This window comes from Dreissena polymorpha, chromosome 7 (genome assembly GCF_020536995.1).
Source record: "Dreissena polymorpha isolate Duluth1 chromosome 7, UMN_Dpol_1.0, whole genome shotgun sequence".
Lineage (NCBI taxonomy): Eukaryota > Metazoa > Mollusca > Bivalvia > Myida > Dreissenidae > Dreissena > Dreissena polymorpha.
The window spans coordinates 17,561,838-17,584,248 of NC_068361.1; the positions used below are offsets into that span (position 1 = coordinate 17,561,838).

At 39.8% G+C, this 22,411-nt stretch overlaps 1 protein-coding gene across 1 annotated transcript in view; it reads right to left on the reverse strand.

Annotated features, from left to right (window-relative positions):
- Nucleotides 1-3,158: 3,158 nt before the first annotated feature.
- Nucleotides 3,159-22,411, reverse strand: part of LOC127839495 (pre-mRNA-splicing factor SYF1-like) — a 57,363-nt gene continuing 38,110 nt past the window's right edge. The window contains exons 16-24 of the mRNA XM_052367888.1: nt 21,867-21,942; nt 20,973-21,082; nt 18,346-18,449; nt 16,962-17,061; nt 15,689-15,805; nt 15,293-15,347; nt 11,059-11,068; nt 7,410-7,516; nt 3,159-3,800 (exon numbers count right to left, since the gene is read on the reverse strand). Of these exons, the coding sequence (XP_052223848.1) occupies nt 3,739-3,800; nt 7,410-7,516; nt 11,059-11,068; nt 15,293-15,347; nt 15,689-15,805; nt 16,962-17,061; nt 18,346-18,449; nt 20,973-21,082; nt 21,867-21,942 (741 nt within the window). The 3' untranslated portion in view covers nt 3,159-3,738. The remainder of the gene's footprint in view (nt 3,801-7,409; nt 7,517-11,058; nt 11,069-15,292; nt 15,348-15,688; nt 15,806-16,961; nt 17,062-18,345; nt 18,450-20,972; nt 21,083-21,866; nt 21,943-22,411) is intronic.

The following is a 22,411-nucleotide window of genomic DNA, read 5'->3' on the forward strand; positions in this document are numbered from 1 at the left end:
GCAGAACGCATGAATTAAGAGCTCTGTCAGCTTAGTGGGCGTATATGTATTTATCACACCACACTCTCTGACGTGTTCCAAGATGCTTTCTGGAGGAATCCGACCACTTTCTCCTCCTTTTATCGTCGTTTTCTGGATTGCCAAGACAACTTGTATTTGTTGGATCCCCATGTGGTTTCACAAACGGTAGTGTCTTCTACGACATAGACATACTTACTCTCATCTGAGAAGTCAAGTCTGAGAAGTCAAGTAAATACCGTACTAACGAAGATTAGCTGATAACCCTGGTTATGGGTTCCGCTGTGATGGGGATTGGGGAGCTACACGTGAACCTTCCTGCCGCAGCTGCTATTTGATAGCAGGTAACGTATTTATGACATTTAAACAAATTTCTTAAGTAAAATTCATTTTAATCATTAAATACTTACCGAGTCCCACCTCCCATCCCGCTCTTCGACTAATATTTGTATATATACTGGAGGAAGAATGATTATGGTGGCACCGTTTATGGTTTAGCTAGGTTACGTTACACTATGTTCCGACCTAGTATAAATCACGGGCATTGGGTGGCGGCTCAAGAAATTTCCGGATAAATAACCCACCTTCGGAGGTAGTAGCTTTTAGGTAGCAGGTAAGTATTTAATACTTCAAATAAATTTTACTTAAAAATGTGTATTGAGTTCATTCCAGTTAAGTGACAGATCCGGATTGAGTGCATTCCAGTAAAGTGACAGATCCATATTAAGTGCATTCCAGTAGTGACAGATCCATATTGAGTTCATTCCAGTAAAGTGTCTGATCCATATTGAGTGCATTCCAGTAAAGTGACAGATCGATAGTGAGTGCATTCCAGTACAGGGAGAGATTCATATTGAGTGCATTCCAGTAGTGACAGATCCATAGAGTGCATTCCAGTAAAGTGACAGATCCATTTTGAGTGCATTCCAGTAAGGTGACAGATCCATATTGAGTGCATTTCAGTAAAGTGACGGATCCATATTGAGTGCATTCCAGTAAAGTGTCAGATCCATATTGAGTGCATTCCAGTAAAGCGACAGATCCATAGTGAGTGCATTCCAGTAAAGTGACAGATCCATATTGAATGCATTCCGGTAAAGTGACAGATCCATATTAAGTGCATTCCAGTTAAGTGTCAGATCCATAGTGAGTGCATTCCAGTAAAGTGACATATTCATATTGAGTGCATTCCAGTTAAGTGACTGATCCATATTGAGTGCATTCCAGTAAAGTGACAGATCCATATTGAGTGCGTTCCAATAAATTGTCAGATCTCCCAACAGTCCAAACTCTGTGATAATTTTTTTTAAGATTTAAGAAAATGTCAACCAATTTATCAAACCATATCAACCCATGGGTGCAAAAAAGAACCGTGTGACATTGAAATAAGAAGGCACATGGCATTTTTTTTGCATCTTGGCGCGATGTTTCTTTTGCGAGTTGTCATCATACAATTTGTTTTGATATTTTCTGTGATTTCTGAATCACATTCATTAATTTTCCGTCACATTTGTTGTATAGTTTGATTTATTAAAATGCATTACTTTTCTTCTTCAAGTATTTTTTTTAGGGAATTAGTGTTAAACTGATGTATCTGCAATACAATTCTTATTAGATACAGTAGTTTCATGTTTATCTCCAAGATTCCTCTATACATTTTTGACATTGTTAAAAGTACATTTACAAAATGCTCACATTTTCTTAGCATGTATATAAATTTTGCTCTATAAAAATATTGAGCAGTACTGACCATATCATCCCCCATATGACATTCTAGAATAATGGTTTGAATGCTTGAAAGTTAAAACAATTCTAAAATGTCTCCAATTGTCAAGATTTTGCGCATAGCTCTGTAGTAATTCCCAGCAAAATGATGACATAATTGGAAAATCCCTGTTTCCCTGTGATGTTATGGTTGATTTTATATTGCCAACTTTATATACAAAATACTACAAATGAGGCCACCAAAAATCGTACAATTTGTACTGTGAAGGGAAACTTCAGGAAGTAATGGGTATCGCTATTTAAAGCGTATGGTCAAACTTTGAACACCATTTTATTTTGGAAAGCCATAAGCAATCTGACAGGTTGCTTTCATGATGCGTTATTTGTTAAAAAACAATAAATTGCGTCACACTCTATTTTTAGACACATTTCACCCAAACAATACTCTTCTACAATAAGGTACTATCAGTGGAAGCGACTTGAAAAACATCAGAAATTGATCTACAAGCGACTTTGTCTGAGATTATCTGATATCTAACTTTTCATGGATTAACCCTTTTGTCCAGTCAGACAAAAGAATGATTGTTTAACAGATTTATAGGGGGAATGACATGTACTAGATTCTTGATGGAAGAATTAAATAACTAAAGTGAGTAAGGCCAGTGTATTTTTGAATACAATATGCATTTAACACCCATGTTCACAATAGGAAAGTGTGAATTCCATATTTCAGTTCCTTGTCTGTGAATTACTTTAACTTACTGCTATGTGTTGCATTTCTTTTAGAAATCCTTGTTTTTACTTAACACTACTCTTTACTTGTATTTTTTACTTTTATATGTTTTACCTAGAAATCCTCACTTACACACAAAATACTGTGTTCATTAGAATTTCTTATATCACCATTATGTTGTTTCTAATGTTTTGTTGTACAGTTTGAAATGTTTTATAGAATATATTTTATGTTTTCATTTTGTTATCAGTTTATGTTGTTTCAACTTACCGTTCACATTCCAAAATATATTTTAATTAATTGTCGTTGATGTTTTTTTCTCCTTAAAATTAAATATGTATTAAAATGTACATGACTTCCTTTCCAGGAAGTTTCTACAGCAAACAATAACTAACCAAGCAAACAATCTAACAGCGAGTTTGCAAGTTTTCCAGGAAATATGCAACATAGATAACATGTTTTGCCATGAACATTTCAAACACAAAGCCAAAAGTTTACCAAAAAAAAAGTTGTTCTTGAAAAAGTTGCTTGCTTGCTGTTAAAATGTTGTTTATTCCCTAGCTTTAATAACATAAACAAAATCATGCCAACAATATGCCATCAAAAGTCTTTTGTATACGACATATTTCAAATCTATTGAGAGTCGTAAATACAAAAAAAGGAGAAAGCTTAGAACACAAAAAGGCGCAAATATCATCTTTTTTACCTAACATTCACTATACATTTACTGATTGATAGATCTTTTGTCACACAATTTGAAATCCAAACAAGAAATGTGTTTGTCAGAAACACTATGTCCCCTTCTGCGCCGCTTTGACTTTTTTTTTGACCTTTGACCTTGAAGGATGACCTTGACCTTCCAGCACTCAAAATGTGCAGCTCCATGAGATACACGTGCATGCCAAATATGAAGTTGCTATCTTCAATATTGCAAAAGTTATGGCAAATGTTAAAGTTTGACCAAACCAAAAGACGTACAGACCAACAGACAGAGCAAAAACAATATTTCCCCCACTATAGTGATGGGGGGGCATAAACATACTTCTAGATAAAGAGATGACTATCTGTTTAGGCCATCTATCTGTTCACTATCAAGAGAACCTGTTGATTTAAAGTTTTACAACACTATTTGTGGTGTCCACATGCATATAAGTTATACGTAAAAAATGAAAATTGGTGCCGTGATCAGGAAATGGTGCCATGACCAGCATATGTGTTAGACTGAGGTGGTGCACGCCCACTAATGTGTGGTGTCTGCTGCACTAGTCTTCTTCTGTTGCTAGGCCCCCAAACACCTCCATGGGAACAGACTGCCGCTGGACCTCTGTAAAAAGGAGCAAGTCAGAATTAGGCCTCGTTCTGGGAAAACTGGGCTTAATGCACGAGTACAGGCTAAGCAAGGACGACACTTCGCTTTTATGGAATGTTTAAAGATAGTCTTTTCCTAACGCAAGTCAAGGCAAAAAGTGTCACCCCTTATTAGCCAGTGCGGACTGCAATGGCTTATTAAGGATGAGACTTTATGCACATGCATTAAGCCCAGTTTTCAAATAACAGGGCTCAATTTATGGCATGTTAAAGAAAAGGGTTTATTTAGAAAATAAACTTAAAAATGCATCAAAAGGTTAAGACAATTGTTATCAGTGGTGTGATTTTTAGATCCACTGGCCAGAGGCAAGCGGGACTTATTTCATGGTCCTGTGTCTGTTGTGCGTGCTTTAACTGTTTCTTTAAACATCTTCTTCTCCTAAACTACAAGTCCAATTCTGATCAAACTTCTCACAAATGTTCCTGGGGTGAACCATTTTCACATTTGTTCAAATTATGCCCCTGGGATCAAATTTGACCCCGCCCCGGGGGTCAATAAAATGCACATATGCTTATATAAAGCCTATTTAGTGCAAACTTTAAAATCTTCTTGTCCATAACCATTGGGCCTAGTGCTACCACATTTGGTATGTAGTGACATTTAATAGTTCTCTACTTTGTTCAACTTATGCCCCTGGGGTCAAATTTGACCCTGCCCCGGGGGTCACAAAAATGAACATATGCTTATATTAGGTCTATTTTGTGCAAACTTTAAAAATCTTCTTGTCCATAACCGTAGGGCCTAGGGCTACCAAATTTGGTATGTAGTGACATCTTATAGTCCTCTACCAAGTTTGTTCAAATTAAGCCCTTGGGATCATATTTGACCGTTCCCCAAGGGTCACAAAATTGAACATATGCTTATTATCCCCCGCCATAGGCGGAGGGATATTGTTTTGGCGTTGTCCGTCCGTCCTTCCGTCCGTCCGGAGTCATATCTTGGAAGTGCTTTGGCGGATTTCATTGAAACTTGGTATGAGTATATATATGGATAAGAGGATAATGCACACCAAATGGCATTATACATCATCTGTAAATAACAGAGTTATGGCCCTTTGTATCTTGAAACAAGAGGCCCATGAGGGCCTGAATCACTCTACTGGCTGGAATCAATAGGGCTCAAGCCCTTGATAGTATGAACAATCTGAGTAAGTTTTAAATAAACAGACCCAAAATGGGAAATTTATCGCATAAACAAGAAGAAACGTAAAATTTTAACTTCAAATGGCTCCTTTTCAACAATAAGTTGGACAAATTTTCTTCACTCTCAATGGGGTTCTGGCCCTTGATGATATAAAACATCCGTTGAAGTTTCAAGAGGATAGAACTTTATATGTAAACAAACAAGAAACACTATGTCCCCTTTTGCGCCGCTTTGATTTTTTTTGTGGACCTTTGACCTTGAAGGATTGACCTTGACCTTTCACCACTCAAAATGTGCAGCTCCATGAAATACACATGCATGCCAAATATGAAGTTGCTATCTTCAATATTGCAACAGTTATGGCAAAATGTTAAAGATTTTCATTTTTTTCTCAAATTCAAGGGGAGATAATTCTGGACTTATAACTCCGATATTGCTCATTTTCGATAGGTTTTGACTCATCATTCAGATAAAGACACTGTGTAAGTTGATAAATGATTGGATGAAAACTGTGGACTTGATTGCGTAAACAAGCCTTATTTCACAATTTTCTCAAATTCAAGGGGAGATAATTCTGGACTTTTTACTCTGATGTAACCCATTTTCAATAGGTTTTGACTCCTCATTAATATAAAGACACTGAACAAGTTTGAAAAGAATCCGATGAAAACTGTGGACTTTATTGCGTAAACAAGCCTTATTTCAAAATTTTCTCAAATTCAAGGGGAGATAATTCTGGACTTTTTACTCTGATGTAAACCATTTTCAATAGAACACTGAACAAGTTTGAAAAGAATCGGATGAAAACTGTGGACTTTATTGCGTAAACAAGAAAAAGTATAACGCACGCACCGGACGACGGAAACCATGCCATGACATAAGCTCTTCAGGCCTTTGGCCAGTTGAGCTAAAAATGAATTTTGTGTGTGTCCGGAGCCATATCTTGAAAGTGCTCTGGCCGATTAGATTGAAACTTGGTATGAGTATATATATGGATAAGAGGATGATGCACGCCAAATGGCATTGTAAACCATTTGTTTAAATGATTTTTTGAGTGTCAAATATAACGCTTTTGTGTCCAGAAGCATATTGGCGGGGGATATCGATTCAACGAATTTGCTTGTATAGGGCCTATTTTGTGAAAACTTTAAAATTCTTCTTGTTCATAACCATTGGGCCTATTTCTACCAAATTTGGTATGTATTAAAATCTTAAAGTTCTCAAATTTGACCCTGCCCCGGGGGTCACAAAAAAGAACATACGCTTAAATAAGTCCTATGTTGTGCAAACTTTAAAAAAATCTTCTTGTCCATAACAGTATGGCATAGGGCTACCAAATTTGGTATGTAGTGACATCTTATACCGGTAGTCCTCTACCAAGTTTGTTCAAACTAAACCCCTGGGATCAAATTTTACCGTTCACCACGGGTCACAAAATTGAAACATATGCTTATATTGGGCCTATTTTGTGCAAACTTTAAAATCTTCTTGTCCATAACCATTGGGCCTAGGGCTACCAAATTTGGTATGTAGTGACATCTTATAGTTCTCTACCATGATTGAATGAAGGAACTTTCATTAATCTTGTAGAACAAGCGTAGATTTGATCTTCAGCATCTAAAAATATGTAAAATAGAAAGAACGACAATATCTTTTGGAGAGATAAATGTACCTACGTTATAAGCAAAGGACCTGTGCGACAATTCCCGTGCTTTTTAGTCTGTTTAGTTAACACCATAGTAACGTTTTCCATATATAAAAATGCTTACCCTTCCAACTTTAAGCCCCCAGTGGGACAAGGGATATAAAGAGAAAGTCACATGCTTGAGTACATTTCAACCCATGCGCCTTGCAGACTTTTTTTTGCATAAAAAAACAGTGGAGCGATACAGGGCCATTATGGCCCTCTTGTTTGAAAACCTAGCAGGACAAATTTACCAGATCTTAGTGTGTTCACTAAACTATTCAATTCTAAATAGATCCGATTATGTTATAAACTATTTGCAGAACTCTGTATCTAGGCATTAAAAAGGAGGAAATAAGCTATAGGTTAAATCAAAGTTTATTATTAAACTTCTACAATTATGATAAAGGCAAGCAAACAGGTTTAAACTTCAAACGAGCCTCATACTGAGAAAACAGGGTTAAATGCATGTTCATACAGTTTCACCCCTGATTAGCCTGTGCAGTCCACATAAGCTAATCAGGGATGACACTTTCTCCTAAACTGGATTTTCATTTAGAAGAGACTTCCTTTACATAAAACAAAATCCATTACAGTGGAAAGTGTCATCATTGATAAGCCTGTGTGGACTGAACAGGCTAATCTGGGAAAACACTTTACGCACATGCATTAAGCCCAGTTTTCCCACAACGCAGCTAAAATGATGTCCTGTTGCTAGGCAACCTGGTAGTACCGACCTTCAACCTCCTCGTCCTCATCGGTGGAGAAGTCTTCGTCGATGTTGATATTGTCCGGGTTGGTTGTCTTGGTCATCTCACCCAGCTCCTCGTCTGTTGTGTTGCTCCTGGAAACCAACAATGCATGCATTTAAACCTTAACCACTCAGATATGATCATTATCATACCCCCACCCTCAATTTTTTCTCTTTGGCTTGCATTGATCCCAACAGAGACTGACCCCATTGATTATAAATCCTCAGAGTTGCACGTATTAGCAGAAGATTATAAACAGCCCTTTATATTTAGCCCCTAAACATGTTCAGTAAAATATGCCATTACTAAAACTGATGGACTTGTGAGAACTGAAACAAAAGTGATCTTCTCTACTGCCCAACAGACAAAAGCAAACCAATGAACCCTGCCATCTGTGATCAGTAAAGTGGGAGTGGAGGAGGGGGGGTGGGGAGGGGGGTGGAGGAGGGGGGTGGGGCATATAAATGTGAGAGTGGAGGAGGAGGGTGGGGCATATAAATGTGGGAGTGGAGGAGGGGGGTGGGGCATATAAATGTGGGAGTGGAGGAGGAGGGTGGGGCATATAAATGTGGGAGTGGAGGAGGGGGTGGGGCATATAAATGTGGGAGTGGAGGAGGGGGGTGGGGCATATAAATGTGGGAGTGGAGGAGGGGGGTGGGCATATAAATGTGGGAGTGGAGGAGAAGTGTGGGGCATATAAATGTGGGAGTGGAGGAGGGGGGTGGGGCATATAAATGTGGGACTGGAGGAGGGGGTGGGGCATATAAATGTGGGAGTGGAGGAGGGGGGGTGGGGAGGGGGTGGGGGTGGTGAGAGGAGTGGGGAGGGGGGTAGGGAGTGGAGGAGGGGAGTGGAGGAGGGGTGTGGGGCATATAAATGTGGGATAGGAGGAGGGGGGTGTGGCATATAAATGTGGGAGTGGAGGAGGGGGTGGGGCATATAAATGTGGGCGTGGAGGGGGTGGGGCATATAAATGTGGGCGTGGAGGAGGGGGGTGAAGCATATAAATGTGGGAGTGGAGGAGGGGGGTTGGGCATATAAATGTTGGAGTGGAGGAGGGGGTGGGGAGGGGGGTGGGGAGGGGAGTGCGGACAGGAGTGAAGGAGGGGGGTGGGGGAGGGGGGTGTTGACTGGAGTGGAGGAGGGGGGTGGGGCATATAAATGTGAGAGTGGAGGAGGGGGGTGGGAAGGGGGGTGGGGAGGGGGTGGGGTGGGGAGGGGGGTGGGGCAGGGGGGTGGGGAGGGGGTGGGGGAGAGGGGTGGGGAGGGGAGTGGAGGAGGGGGGTGGGGCATATAAATGATATAAGCCTCGCTCTGAGAAAACAGGGCTTAATGCATGTGCATAAAGAGTCATCCTAGATTGGCCTCTGCAGTCTGCACATGCTTATCTGGAACAAAACTTTCCGCCTTAACTTGACTTTAACTAAGAAAAGACTTTCTTTACACAAACATATTCCATAAAAGCGCAAAGTGTCATCCCTGATAAGCCTGTGAAAACTGCACAGGCTAATCTGGGATGACACTTCATGCACATGCATTAAGCCCTGTTTTCCATTAAAGACGCTTCCTTTAAAAAAAATCCATATTACATGGAAAAGCTGAAAGTGTTGTCCCTGATGAGCCTGTGCAAACTGCACAGGCTTATCTGGGACGACACTACACACATTCATAAAGCCCTGTCGTCCTAAAATATGGCTCATTTAAATGATCCTGGAAATAACAATGCATGTATTCAACCCTTTACAAATTAGATTAGCACTTTGACCCATTCGTAGTCCCTCAGAGATCGTAGTCCCTCAGAGAATCAAATAAAAGTTAAGACCTTTCGACTAAGAGACTGATGAGCAGAAAAAAAGCATAAAACCTGAACAGACTGCGAGTTACTAGCAGGCTGCTTGCAGGCTGTTCTGGTATAATGCTGGTTGCATAAAGCCATTTTAACTTTGCTTCTAAGCGAGAAAAGGTTAATGCAAAGATACTGGTACTTTTGATACGTAAGAAGTATTTGAAACCATCTCTTTAAACTCCTCGTTTGAAATGAGGCCCTTTTTTTCAATAACTGGTAACTATGAAAGGTAAACCGTTCAACCTTGACCTTACTGGTAGTCACGTCACCTAACTCTTGCAACACATTGTCTCACATAGGTGAGTGGTTGGGTGGTGCTCACATACAAGGGCTCCAAAATCAGATAGAATTCTAGAGAGGACTTGTTACTGCCTACTTCTACAGTATATCACTGATAATTACACTGCTTTCAGCTTGTTGTGCTCACATACAAGGGCCTCCAAAATGAGATGGAATTCTAGAGAGGACTTGTTACTGCCAACTTCAACAGTATATCACTGATAATTACACTGCTTTCAGCTTATTGTGCTCACATACAAGGGCCTCCAAAATCAGATGGACTTCATGAGAGGACTTGTTACTGCCTACTTCTACAGTATATCACTGATAATAACACTGCTTTCAGCTTATTGTGCTCACATACAAGGGCCTCCAAAATCAGATGGACTTCATGAGAGGACTTGTTACTGCCTACTTCTACAGTATATCACTGATAATTACACTGCTTTCAGCTTGTTGTGCTCACATACAAGGGCCTCCAAAATCAGATGGACTTCATGAGAGGACTTGTTACTGCCTACTTCTACAGTATATCACTGATAATTACGCTGCTTTCAGCTTATTGTGCTCACATACAAGGGCCTCCAAAATCAGATGGAATTCTAGAGAGGACTTGTTACTGCCTACTTCTACAGTATATCACTGATAATTACACTGCTTTCAGCTTATTGTGCTCACATACAAGGGCCTCCAAAATCAGATGGAATTCTAGAGAGGACTTGTTACTGCCTACCTCTACTGCCTACTTCTACAGTATATCACTGATAATTACACTGCTTTCAGCTTGTTGTGCATAACAAGCCATCCTTTTACCATTAAATTGTCACTTATTTATGTCCTGAAGGCTTTTTTAAAAGACAGCCAACTTTGTGAATAAAATATTAAATTGTACAATGTCCATATCTGCTGGCGTCTTATTACAATTGACATATCACAGAAAACATTCTGCTTATTTTGGCAAGCTTGACAAACTTGAATAAATCAAGGAATACAATTTCCTGAACAAATGAACGACCGAGAGAGGCACTTGAAAATTGGATGTAAGCAGAGACGCTTTGTAATGGGGAATAAACATTAACATATTCTTGAAGTACCGCAATGTCATTACCAAAACCGATTGTTATCATACCCCTACCCACAATTTTTTTCCTCTGAATCGCATCGATCGCAAGTGACCCACGGGATGAAAAATCTGCAGGGATTAACAGCCATATATATTGAGCACTGACACATTAAACAAAAATAGATGAATATTAAAATTGTACAAATTTGAAACAGTAGTGGTCTTCTCTACTGCCTGACAAATTCAACCTGCCATTTTTATCAGTGGAAGAGAGGGAGGGGGGCATAACTATGAAATGAGCCTTGTTCCAGAAAAAGGGGCTTAATACATATGCCTAGTGTCGTCCCAGACAAGCCTGCGCAGACTGCACAGGCTAATATGGGACACACTTTATGCAAATCTATTAAGCCCAGTTTTGCCAGAGCTCAGCTCATAAATGGTAATACCTGACAAATAAGATATTTTTTAACATGACTTTGTATGAAAATTTATATAAAAAAAAGCAATTCTAGATTTGGAATTCATTCAAATAAGGGCAAAATCTTCTGAACATGATCTGGTATGAAAATTATAACACACAAAAGCAACAACTTATTCTTTGTACATTTGGCTTTGTCAGGAAAGACTGTAGTGAAGTATGCTAAGTGGTAAATCTAGAACTGTTATAAGATATCATATTTTGCACTATTTATACAGAGGAATTTTACCATATAAAAACATGAGTAAACTAGAAATGGCGCGGCAGAGGCCGACGCGTATCCCCACGCCGCATGTTTGACCCAGGGGCGCCCCAGGGTTGGTAATGGGGCCATGCATAGTTGAGATGGACCGTATTGTCATAAGAGAAGTTCAGTATCAATTTTAAGTGAATCCTGTAAAAACGGAGAAGTTATAGTAAAAGGCAATTTTGGGTGGGTGTGGCCTATGTGGGCGGGGTGCCCCAGGGCTGGTAATGGGGCCATGTTTAGTTGAGATTGACCGTACTGTCATAAGAGAAGTTCAGTATCAATTAGAAGTGAATCGGTGTAGAAATGAAGAAGTTATAGTAAAAGGCGATTTTGCGTGGGTGTGGCCTATGTGGGCGGGGTGCCCCAGGGCTGGTAATGGAGCCATGCATAGTTGAGATTGACTGTATTGTCATAAGAGTTCAGTATCAATTAGAAGTGAATCGGTGTAATAATAAAGAAATTATAGTAAAAGGCAATTTAGGGTGGGTGTGGCCTATGTGGGCAGGGTGCCCCAGGGTTGGTAATGGGGCCATGCATAGTTGAGATTGACCGTATTGTCATAAGAGAGGTTCAGTATCAATTTGAAGTGAATCTGTGTAGAAATGAAGAAATTATAGTAAAAGGCAATTTTGGGTGGGTGTGGTCTATGTGGGTGGGGTGCCCCAGGGTTGGTAATGGGGCCATGCATAGTTGACATTGACCGTATTGTCATATTAAGAGAGGTTCGGTATCAATTTGAAGTAAATTGGTGTAGAAATGAAGAAGCTTATGTACCGCATAACGGGTGCCACGCTTGGCTGCGAAAGCTTGTCAGATTTTTTTTTTTAAAGGTCACAGTGACCTTGACCTTTGACCTAGTGACCCAAAAATGGGTGTGGCGTGTAGAACTCATCAAGGTGCATCTACATATGAAGTTTCAAAGTTGTAGGTTTAAGGACTTTGATTTTAGAGCCAATGTTAAAAACCTTAACAAACCTTGACACGGACGGCGGACAGGACGAGCTGGTTATGACAATACCTCAGGTTTTCTCCGAAAACAGCCGAGCAAAAAAAATAAGTGAAAATCTCTGACCCGGCACCACCCCAACCCCCATAACTTTTGACCCAGGGGTCAGATCAAAATTCCAAATAGTGCAGGGTCGCACATATGCTCATAGCTACCATGTGTGTAAGTTTCAAGGTTCTAGTGCTTATAGTGTAGGAGGAGATAGTGGCCAGGACGGACAGACAGCGGAGATAACCACAATATCAAGCGTGGGGATAATGAAATGTATGCAGTTATGAAGTAAAGAGGTAAAGTTGTACTGTATCTGTTAGCATATACATTAAATCACAAATATAACCTTGGTAACATATCATCACAAATATTACCTTGGTAACATTACATTATGAATACACTGCGTATAACCATGGTGTCATTACAAAAACAAGATGTGTTTGTGAAACACAATGTCCCCCTATATGACGTTTGACCTTGAAGGATGACCTTGACTTTGACCCTTCACCACTCAAAATGTGCAGCTCCATGAGATACACATGCATTTCAAATATAAAATTGCTAGCTTCAATATTGCAGAAGTGACATTACATGAGCAATTTTGACCCATATATTTGACCTTGAAGGATGACCTTGACCTTGACCTTTCACCACTCAAAATGTGCAGCTCCATGAGATACACATGCATGCCAAATATCAAGTTGATATCTTCAATATTGCAAAAGTATTCATAAAATAAGCGATTTGGGCCACATATATTTGACCTCTGACCTTGAAGGATGACGTTGACCTTGACCTTTCACCACTCAAAATGTGCAGCTCCATGAGATACACATGCATGCCAAATATCAAGTTGCTATCTTCAATATTGCAAAAGTATTCATAAAATAAGCGATTTGGACCACATATATTTGACCTCTGACCTTGAAGGATGACCTTGACCTTTCACCACTCAAAATTTGCAGCTCCATGAGATACACATGCATGCCAAATATCAAGTTGCTATCTTCAATATTGCAAAAGTATTCATAAAATGAGCGATTTTGGCCACATATATTTGACCTCTGACCTTGAAGGATGACCTTGACCTTTCACCACTCAAAATGTGCAGCTCCATTAGATACACATGCATGCCAAATATCAAGTTGCTATATTTAATATAGCAAAAGTTATTGCAAAATGTTAAAATTGGCGCAAACAGACCAACCAACCAACAGACCAACCAACCAACCAACAGACAGGGCAAAAACAATATGTCCCCCACTACTATAGTGGGGGACATAAAAATATTACCATTAATGGTTACATTACATCACAAATATAACCTTGTTTACATAACATTATAAAATATTACCTTTGCTATATTACATAGGTTACATTACATCATAAACAGGGATCATATTTTTTTCGGTTTTGTCGGTCCTAGACCGATTGGGGTCATGAAAGACCGATTGAAAATCCCAAACAATCGGTCCGATTCTGTTTGCTAAAATTCCCATGTCATGAAATCGATTACACAGTGTACATGCTAACACACCCTAATGACATTCTTATCTCGATTAGGTGTGACAAAACCATTCGCTGCAGTCTCTAAACCGGTCAGGACCGGTTTATTGCACGTCAGACCAAGAATCAAAAACTTGTGAACAGCGGATTAAAGACGCATCCGAAAAGACGGGTCTGAAAGCACGCGCTGTAACTAAACAAAACATGCTGATACATATTCCACCAGCGTAATAATCCGGTAATATAATTATGAATGAAAGTCGCGGATCTGATCGGCAGAACAGCCGAAAGTTATTTTTATGGGTGGAACTTCACATTAAATAGTACACAAGAATATAATATACATTGTATAAATCTTTAGTAAAACCGTGTTAGAATCGAAATAATTCGTGTACTTTATATTTTGTTGTTGAATAACTCACGACCGTAAAATTAGATGCGTTTCGCTCTCGTGATTAAATCCCTACGAATCTAAACTATCAGCCGTGGGTTATTTGACAACAAGCTATAATGTACACGAATTATTTCTTAATTATTTGGTGTGTTATTGTCAGTAGCCAATCTACGTACAGACATTTGTTTGGTTCAGTGCATGTTTGTTAGCCATTATCGAGTCGACAACAATTTAAAACCTCTGTATAGACTTATGAAAAAGTCTGATAAAACGCACACGAAACAGCAATAAAATAGCAAATGATAAAACCAGTTGAGAAAACTCGTTCCGTTTAAAAAAATGCCTAAGGGAATTTTACTTGTATATTTATTATACCACCTTCATGAATGGCAAAATCAATGTACGTAACGTAATATGTCATGATTTCGGACATAAATTTTCGGATAATTTTTTTCCAATTTATATCCGGACCGATTGATGTTGCGGGAAAATATAATCCCTGATCATAAATATTATTATATCACAAATATTACCTTGGTTACGTTACATCATAAATATTACCTTGGTTACATTATATCACACATATTACCTTGGTTACGTTACATCATAAATATTAACATGGTCTTGTTCCATCATAAATATAACCTTGGTTACGTTACATCATAAATATTACCTTGGTTATGTTACATTATATTTCCTTGGTTATGTCATCATAAATATTACCTTGGTTATGTTACATCATAATATTACCTTGGTTATGTTACATCATATATATAACCTTGGTTATGTTACATAAATATTTCCTTGGTTATGTTACATCATAAGTATAACCTTGGTTATGTTACATCATAAATATAACCTTGGTTATGTTACATCATAAATATAACCTTGGTTTGGTTACATCATAAATATTACCTTGGTTATGTTACATCATAAATATTACCTTGGTTACGTTACATCATAAATATAACCTTAGTTACGTTTAATCATAAATATTACATTGGTTACGTAAAATCAAAAATATTACCTTGGTTACATTACATAACAAACATTACCTTGGTTTTCCTTGGATGAAGCCACTGCCAACATCTGGGCAGACATGAAATTGACCTGCACAAACAAACATGGGCAAGTAAGCTATTTTTAATGCACATGAACATAAAAGGATTTAAAACAACAACAACATTTTCAAAACTTTTAAATGAAACATGCATGTCTCACTGTTTCTAATACTTGGAAATGGAAATTAACATGTTTAAATTAAATTTACATTTAGCTAGTGATGTACATTGAATGCCAAAGGCTTATTGAAATGCTTTATGTCTGTTTCCTGGGTAGAACCAGTACTTGGTGTCTTTTGGAAAGATCTAAAGAACGCTCCCACGGTGGGAACCCAACACTCCCAGTCGCTTGACAAACACCATATCCACACGCCACGGAGACCTTCTTACCTGTGTGTTGTACAAAGCCTGCACACTTCTCTTGATGCGTAACATCTCACGAACGGTGTCTTCATTGCCGTGTTTGATCTCAAAGTCTTTCCACGTCTGCCAAAAGTTTGCTGTAGACTGAAAGATAGGGAAGAAATACATGGAAATATTTTATTTGATTCATCCATGTAGTAAAGAGACACTTAATTGTTTCATCCAAATTTTAAGTGTTTACTATTTATCAAGTTATCTTGACATTGAAAAAGAACTTCATATAAAAGGCTGAACAATCACACCTGTTGATATGCTGCAGTGAAAGACACTGATCAACTGGTAGGTTAGGAAACAAATAACGGCTTGTTGTCCAGGCTTTTTATCAGCGAAGGAGAAGTCACTAGCGATGTTTTTTTTTCTCGGACAGAAAGATTTTGCCAACAATTTTATACCTGGTATTAAAAGGACCACACTCCCTTTGGTAGCATCATTTTGAACAATTGGTATAGTCCAGACTTGGGCAATTGCTATATACTTATTATTAAAACAAGAAGGCAAGAGGCCCACGTTCACTCACCTGAGACTTCAATCAACTGAACTGCTCTCAACAACTTTTGGGATGTTTCGGAAACCATTTTCAAACTTTGCCAAAATATCAACTAGTTAACAAAGTTGTACTAGAGCCATAGCCATATGAGGAAAAATGCCCCGCCCAATGGCGGCCATATTTTTCAACGAACCAAACCATTTTAAAATGGCCAACCTAGCATTAGAACAAATGTTCTGACCAAGTTTCATAAAGATTCGACCATAAATGTGACTTCTACAGCGTACTAGGGTTTACTATAGCCATATAAGGAAAAATGCCCCGACCCTGGCAGCCATGTTTTTCAACTGACACGAACCATTTTCAAACTCATCCAAGATATCAGTGGGACAAATCCTCTGACCAAGTTGCATGTGGATCGGAAATATATGTGGCCTCTACAATGTAAACAAGGTTTCACTAACGCCATATAAGGAAAAATGGCCCGACCAATAGTGGCCCAACCAATGGTGGCCATGTTTTTCAACCAACCGGAACAAGAAATCATTAAAACAAATCTTCTGACCAACTTTCATGAAGACCAACTTTCATGAAGATCAGACAATAAATGTGGCATCCAGAGTATTAACAAGGAAAATGTTGACAAAGCACAATGGACAAAAAGCGATCACAAAAGCTGAACATGAGCATGCTCAGGTGAGCTAAAAATACACATATCTATGTGACATACAATTCTGTTCTGTTTTTACTTACCCTGGGGTCACAGATCTGTGAACAGTGGGCATACACGGCCCTGGCACGGTCAATCTCGCCCAGCTTCCTCTCCAGGTCGGCAAAACGCAGACACATCTCCCTGTAACCACAAACAAAGACGTTACATTAGAACAAAACACAGGCACATCTCCCTGCAACCACAAACATAGACGTTACATCAGACATGTGAAGCACTGGAGGGGCTTACTGAAGGCATGGACTTGTGACCTAGTTTTTGATCCATGTTAGAACTTGGCCTAGACATCATCTAGATATAACTTCTGACCAAGTTTGGTGAAGATTGGATGAAAACAACTTGAATTAGACAGCGGACTCTTAATACGGACCGACCGACAAGATCATACCTATATACTCCCCTTAACTTTGTTTGTAGGGGTTTAACAATTTAGTGTAGGGTAATTGTTTTAATACATTGCCATTCTCCTCATTGATATCTATACACCAATGCAGTTTCATATTGAAATCTTTGAGCATATCTGAGACATAGCCCTTAAAGTTACACAATACAAAAACAACAAAGGGCAATAACTCTTTTTTTTAGAAAGTGTAGGGTCATGGTTCTTGTGCATGACACTTTTCGTCATTGATATGAATACACTCATGAAGTTTTGTGTTGAAGTCTTGTATTGTTTGTGAGATATAGCCCTGAAAAGTTACATCATAAAAAATAAACAAAGGGAAATAACTCTTATTTAAGAAAGTGTAGGCTCATGTGAATGGCACTTCTCCTCTATACACCCATGAAATTTCATGTTGATATCTTATAGTTCTGAGATAAAGCCATGAAAAGTTTTTGACAAATTGACAGACTGGCGGAACAAAGAATCCAACAAATAAGAGATGTGTTTGTAAGAAACACAATGCCCCCTATTGCGCCACTTTAAAATAAAATTTCAATATATCATTTGGCAGGTTTAGAAATTATCTCCCTTTTATTAGTTCCCTTGGATTGTACTTTTTTGACTTTTGACCTTGAAGGATGACCTTGACCTTTAACCATTCAAAATGTGAAGCTCCATGAGATACACATGCATGCCAAATATCAAGATGCTATGTTCAATATTGCAAAAGTTATGGCCAATGTTAAGTTTTCGGACTGACTGACGGACGGACGGACGGACAGACAGTTCAAATTCTATATGCCACCCTACTGGCGGCATATAAAAGTATATTGTTCACAAGGGACTGGTATGGTATATTCCTCACTGTGCTTGATCATTGGTTAGAACCTCGAAGGCTACCTTAGTCTTAATGAAGCCCCTGATAATGCACATCAAAGACAAAAAGCATTAAGGAGGAACTACATGTAAGGAACCAGCACAAAAATAATGTGCATAACAGACTTCTAATTTTTTTCCCTTACCATGCTTGGTCGTTGGTTAGAACCTCGATGGCCTTCTCGTAGATCGGCCTCGTGTATGTCACTCCGTACAACTCCGCAGCTCTCTTTATGTACACATTAAACATCTGTGAACATGTGAACAGACAATATGAATCGATGTCATTTTTCATTAGAGGCTTGCTCTGGAAAAACAAGGCTAAATGCATGGGAGTAAAAAGCTGACCAAGATTAGCCAGAGAGGTAAGCACAGGCTAATCAGGGACTCACAGGCTAATCAGGGACTCACAGGCTAATCAGGGACTCACAGGCTAATCAGAGAATCACAGGCTGATCAGAGAATCACAGGCTAATCAGGGACTCAGGCTAATCAGGGACTCAGGCTAATCAGGGACTCACAGGCTAATCAGGGACTCACAGGCTAATCAGGGACTCACAGGCTAATCAGGGACTCACAGGCTAATCAGGGACTCACAGGCTAATCAGGGACTCACAGGCTAATCAGGGACTCACAGGCTAATCAGGGACTCAGGCTAATCAGGGACTCACAGGCTAATCAGGGACTCAGGCTAATCAGGGACTCACAGGCTAATCAGGGACTCACAGGCTAATCAGGGACACAGGCTAATCAGGGACTCACAGGCTAATCAGGGACTCACAGGCTAATCAGGGACTCACAGGCTAATCAGGGACTCACAGGCTAATCAGGGACTCACAGGCTAATCAGGGACTCACAGGCTAATCAGGGACTCACAGGCTAATCAGGGACTCACAGGCTAATCAGGGACTCACAGGCTAATCAGGGACTCATAGGCTCATCAGGGACTCAGGCTAATCAGGGACTCACAGGCTAATCAGGGACTCACAGGCTGATCAGGGACTCAGGCTAATCAGGGACTCACAGGCTAATCAGGGACTCACAGGCTTATCAGGGACTCAGGCTAATCAGGGACTCACAGGCTAATCAGGGACTCAGGCTAATCAGGGACTCAGGCTAATCAGGGACTCACAGGCTAATCAGGGACTCACAGGCTCATCAGGGACTCACAGGCTAATCAGGGACTCACAGGCTAATCAGGGACTCACAGGCTAATCAGGGACTCACAGGCTAATCAGGGACTCACAGGCTAATCAGGGACTCAGGCTAATCAGGGACTCAGCTATCAGGGACTCCAGGCTAATCAGGGACTCAGGCTAATCAGGGACTCAGGCTAATCAGGGACTCAGGCTAATCAGGGACTCACAGGCTAATCAGGGACTCAGGCTAATCAGGGACTCAGGCTAATCAGGGACTCAGGCTAATCAGGGACTCACAGGCTAATCAGGGACTCACAGGTTAATCAGGGACTCACAGGCTAATCAGGGACTCACAGGCTAATCAGGGACTCACAGGCTAATCAGGGACTCACAGGCCAATCAGGGACTCACAGGCTAATCAGGGACTCAGGCTAATCAGGGACTCAGGCTAATCAGGGACTCACAGGCTAATCAGGGACTCAGGCTAATCAGGGACTCAGGCTAATCAGGGACTCACAGGCTAATCAGGGACTCACAGGCTAATCAGGGACTCACAGGCTAATCAGGGACTCAGGCTAATCAGGGACTCAGGCTAATCAGGGACTCACAGGCTAATCAGGGACTCAGGCTAATCAGGGACTCAGGCTAATCAGGGACTCACAGGCTAATCAGGGACTCACAGGCTAATCAGGGACTCACAGGCTAATCAGGGACTCACAGGCTGATCAGGGACTCACAGGCTGATCAGGGACTCACAGGCTGATCAGGGACTCACAGGCTGATCAGGGACTCACAGGCTAATCAGGGACTCACAGGCTGATCAGGGACTCACAGGCTGATCAGGGACTCACAGGCTAATCAGAGACTCACAGGCTAATCAGGGAACTCACAGGCTGATCAGGGACGAAAATTTCTGCCTATACTGGATTTTGGCTAAGAAGAGATTTCTTTAAAACGAAACATTCCATAAAAGCGAAAAAGTATCATCCCTGAATAGCCTTTATGGACTGCACAAGATTATCTTGCATGACACTTTACCCACAAGTATTCAACACCTTTTCCAAGAGCCAGGCTATGTGAAACAAAACCTAACCTGTATGTATGCTCTGATTTTGGATACTAAAAATACATGATAGTTATATAACAAGAAACATGTCAATGATGCACATGTTTGACAAAGCAACAAACAACAATATCACAACATGAGTACAATATATGTACTGAACAAATATCTAGTTTTTTCAGCAACACAAACTGTTCATTGTGTGTGACCCACTGCCTCATAATTATTACAATGACTCTTTGTTTCTCAAGTAACTCCTTTGACCTTGAGTTGTGTCCTTGACCTTTGACCTTGAATTGTGTCTTTGACCTTGGACCTTGAATTGTGTCCTTGAACTTTGACAAAGAAGCATGCAAGTTGTATGCAAAAACCTTAGCTGGTCACAAGGAACAAAAAAATCTCAAACGTTGGACAAATCCATCCTAAATTAAAAGTAACAATGTGTAAAGAAACATCTAAACTGACAGACAGACATAATCTCCATATTGCCATCTGTCCATGTTTCAAGCTTCATGAAAAAATATGAAGAACTTAAGATAAGATAACCCACTGGTTACCATGGGATACTGACCTCATACTGCTCCTCCGGTAACACAGCTTGTGTAGCTCTATCATACACTGCCATGGCGTGCCGTGCCAACCCAAAATCCTCTTCAAGCTTGGCATACAGCAGATAGATGGCTGCAAATAAACAAGATTCAATTCTTGAGATTCTTTTCAACGGTATTTCTATCAGATCACACACAGAGTTCATTCAACAATTTCATATTTTTTCTTGGTAAGCTGGTTATTTTAAACCTTTTTATTTTAGCTCGATTGCATTGAAAGCCTAAGGCTTATTTAAAATGCTCTCAAGTCCATTTTCTGGGACTAGAACCAGTAATTGGTGTCTAAAGGAGAGATCCATAGAATGCTCCCCCAGTGGGGATCTAACCTGAACTCCAGGTCGCTAGGCGGACACCATATCAACTATACCACTGCAATGATAGGAGTTTATACCTACCGCAAGCTGCTAAACCACCACTACTTATGCCAGTAACTGACAACTTCCCTCCAAGGTACGGTTATAATTGCTTTAGAATCACTATATGAACAATCCTCATGTAAGCTACATGTACATTTAACCAGAAATGCGCAAGCTTCCCAAAATATTGCCAGTGCAATTACCTCCACCCACACAGTACATGGTGATCACGTGGCCTAGTGGTTTTGGCGTCCGTGTAGCGATTGGGAGGTCATCCGTTCAATCCACAATGTTTGAGTGTGCTTTAGATCTCCCCTAAAAGACACCAAGTACTGGTCTTACCCAGGAAATGGACTCAAGAGCGTTTTAATAAGCCTTTGGCTTTAGATGCCATTGAGCAAAATTAATAGGTTTAAACTAAAACAACACAAGGGGATATTTTCTAGTTTACACTTTACCAGTAATACTGCTAGTTTATGTACAATAATAAAAAATGTTTACCTTTAGCAAACTTTGGTGGGCAGTTCTCAAGACATTGTTCAAACAGATCCCTAGCTCGCTCCAGCTTCTTTCCTCCCTGAAATGATAAAAGAGGTTATCAGGGGAGATCAATGATAATAGAGATTATAAGAGATCAATGCTTCAATGATAATAAAGGTTATCAGGGGATGATTCATGATTGATTGATAATATAGGTTGATCAATGATTCAATGATAATAGAGGTTATTAGGGGAGATTAATGATTCAATGATAACAAGCAAATTCGTTGAATTGATATCCCCCGCCTAATACATTTTGTTTATGGATGTGTGTAGAACTAAAAGGAAAGATATAAGTGAGGGGTTGTGCCTGATCATTGAGAACAATTACATCATGACATTTTGAGAATCCATTTGAGTATGGTAGAATCCTTACCAAATCAGGCATATGTAATCAAAATGTGTGATTTTGACCTTTGTGTGTGACTTTGACCATGATCCTAGCAACCTGGATCTTATATTTGACACTAAGCTAGACAATGGAGAACAATTGTGGACAGTTATTA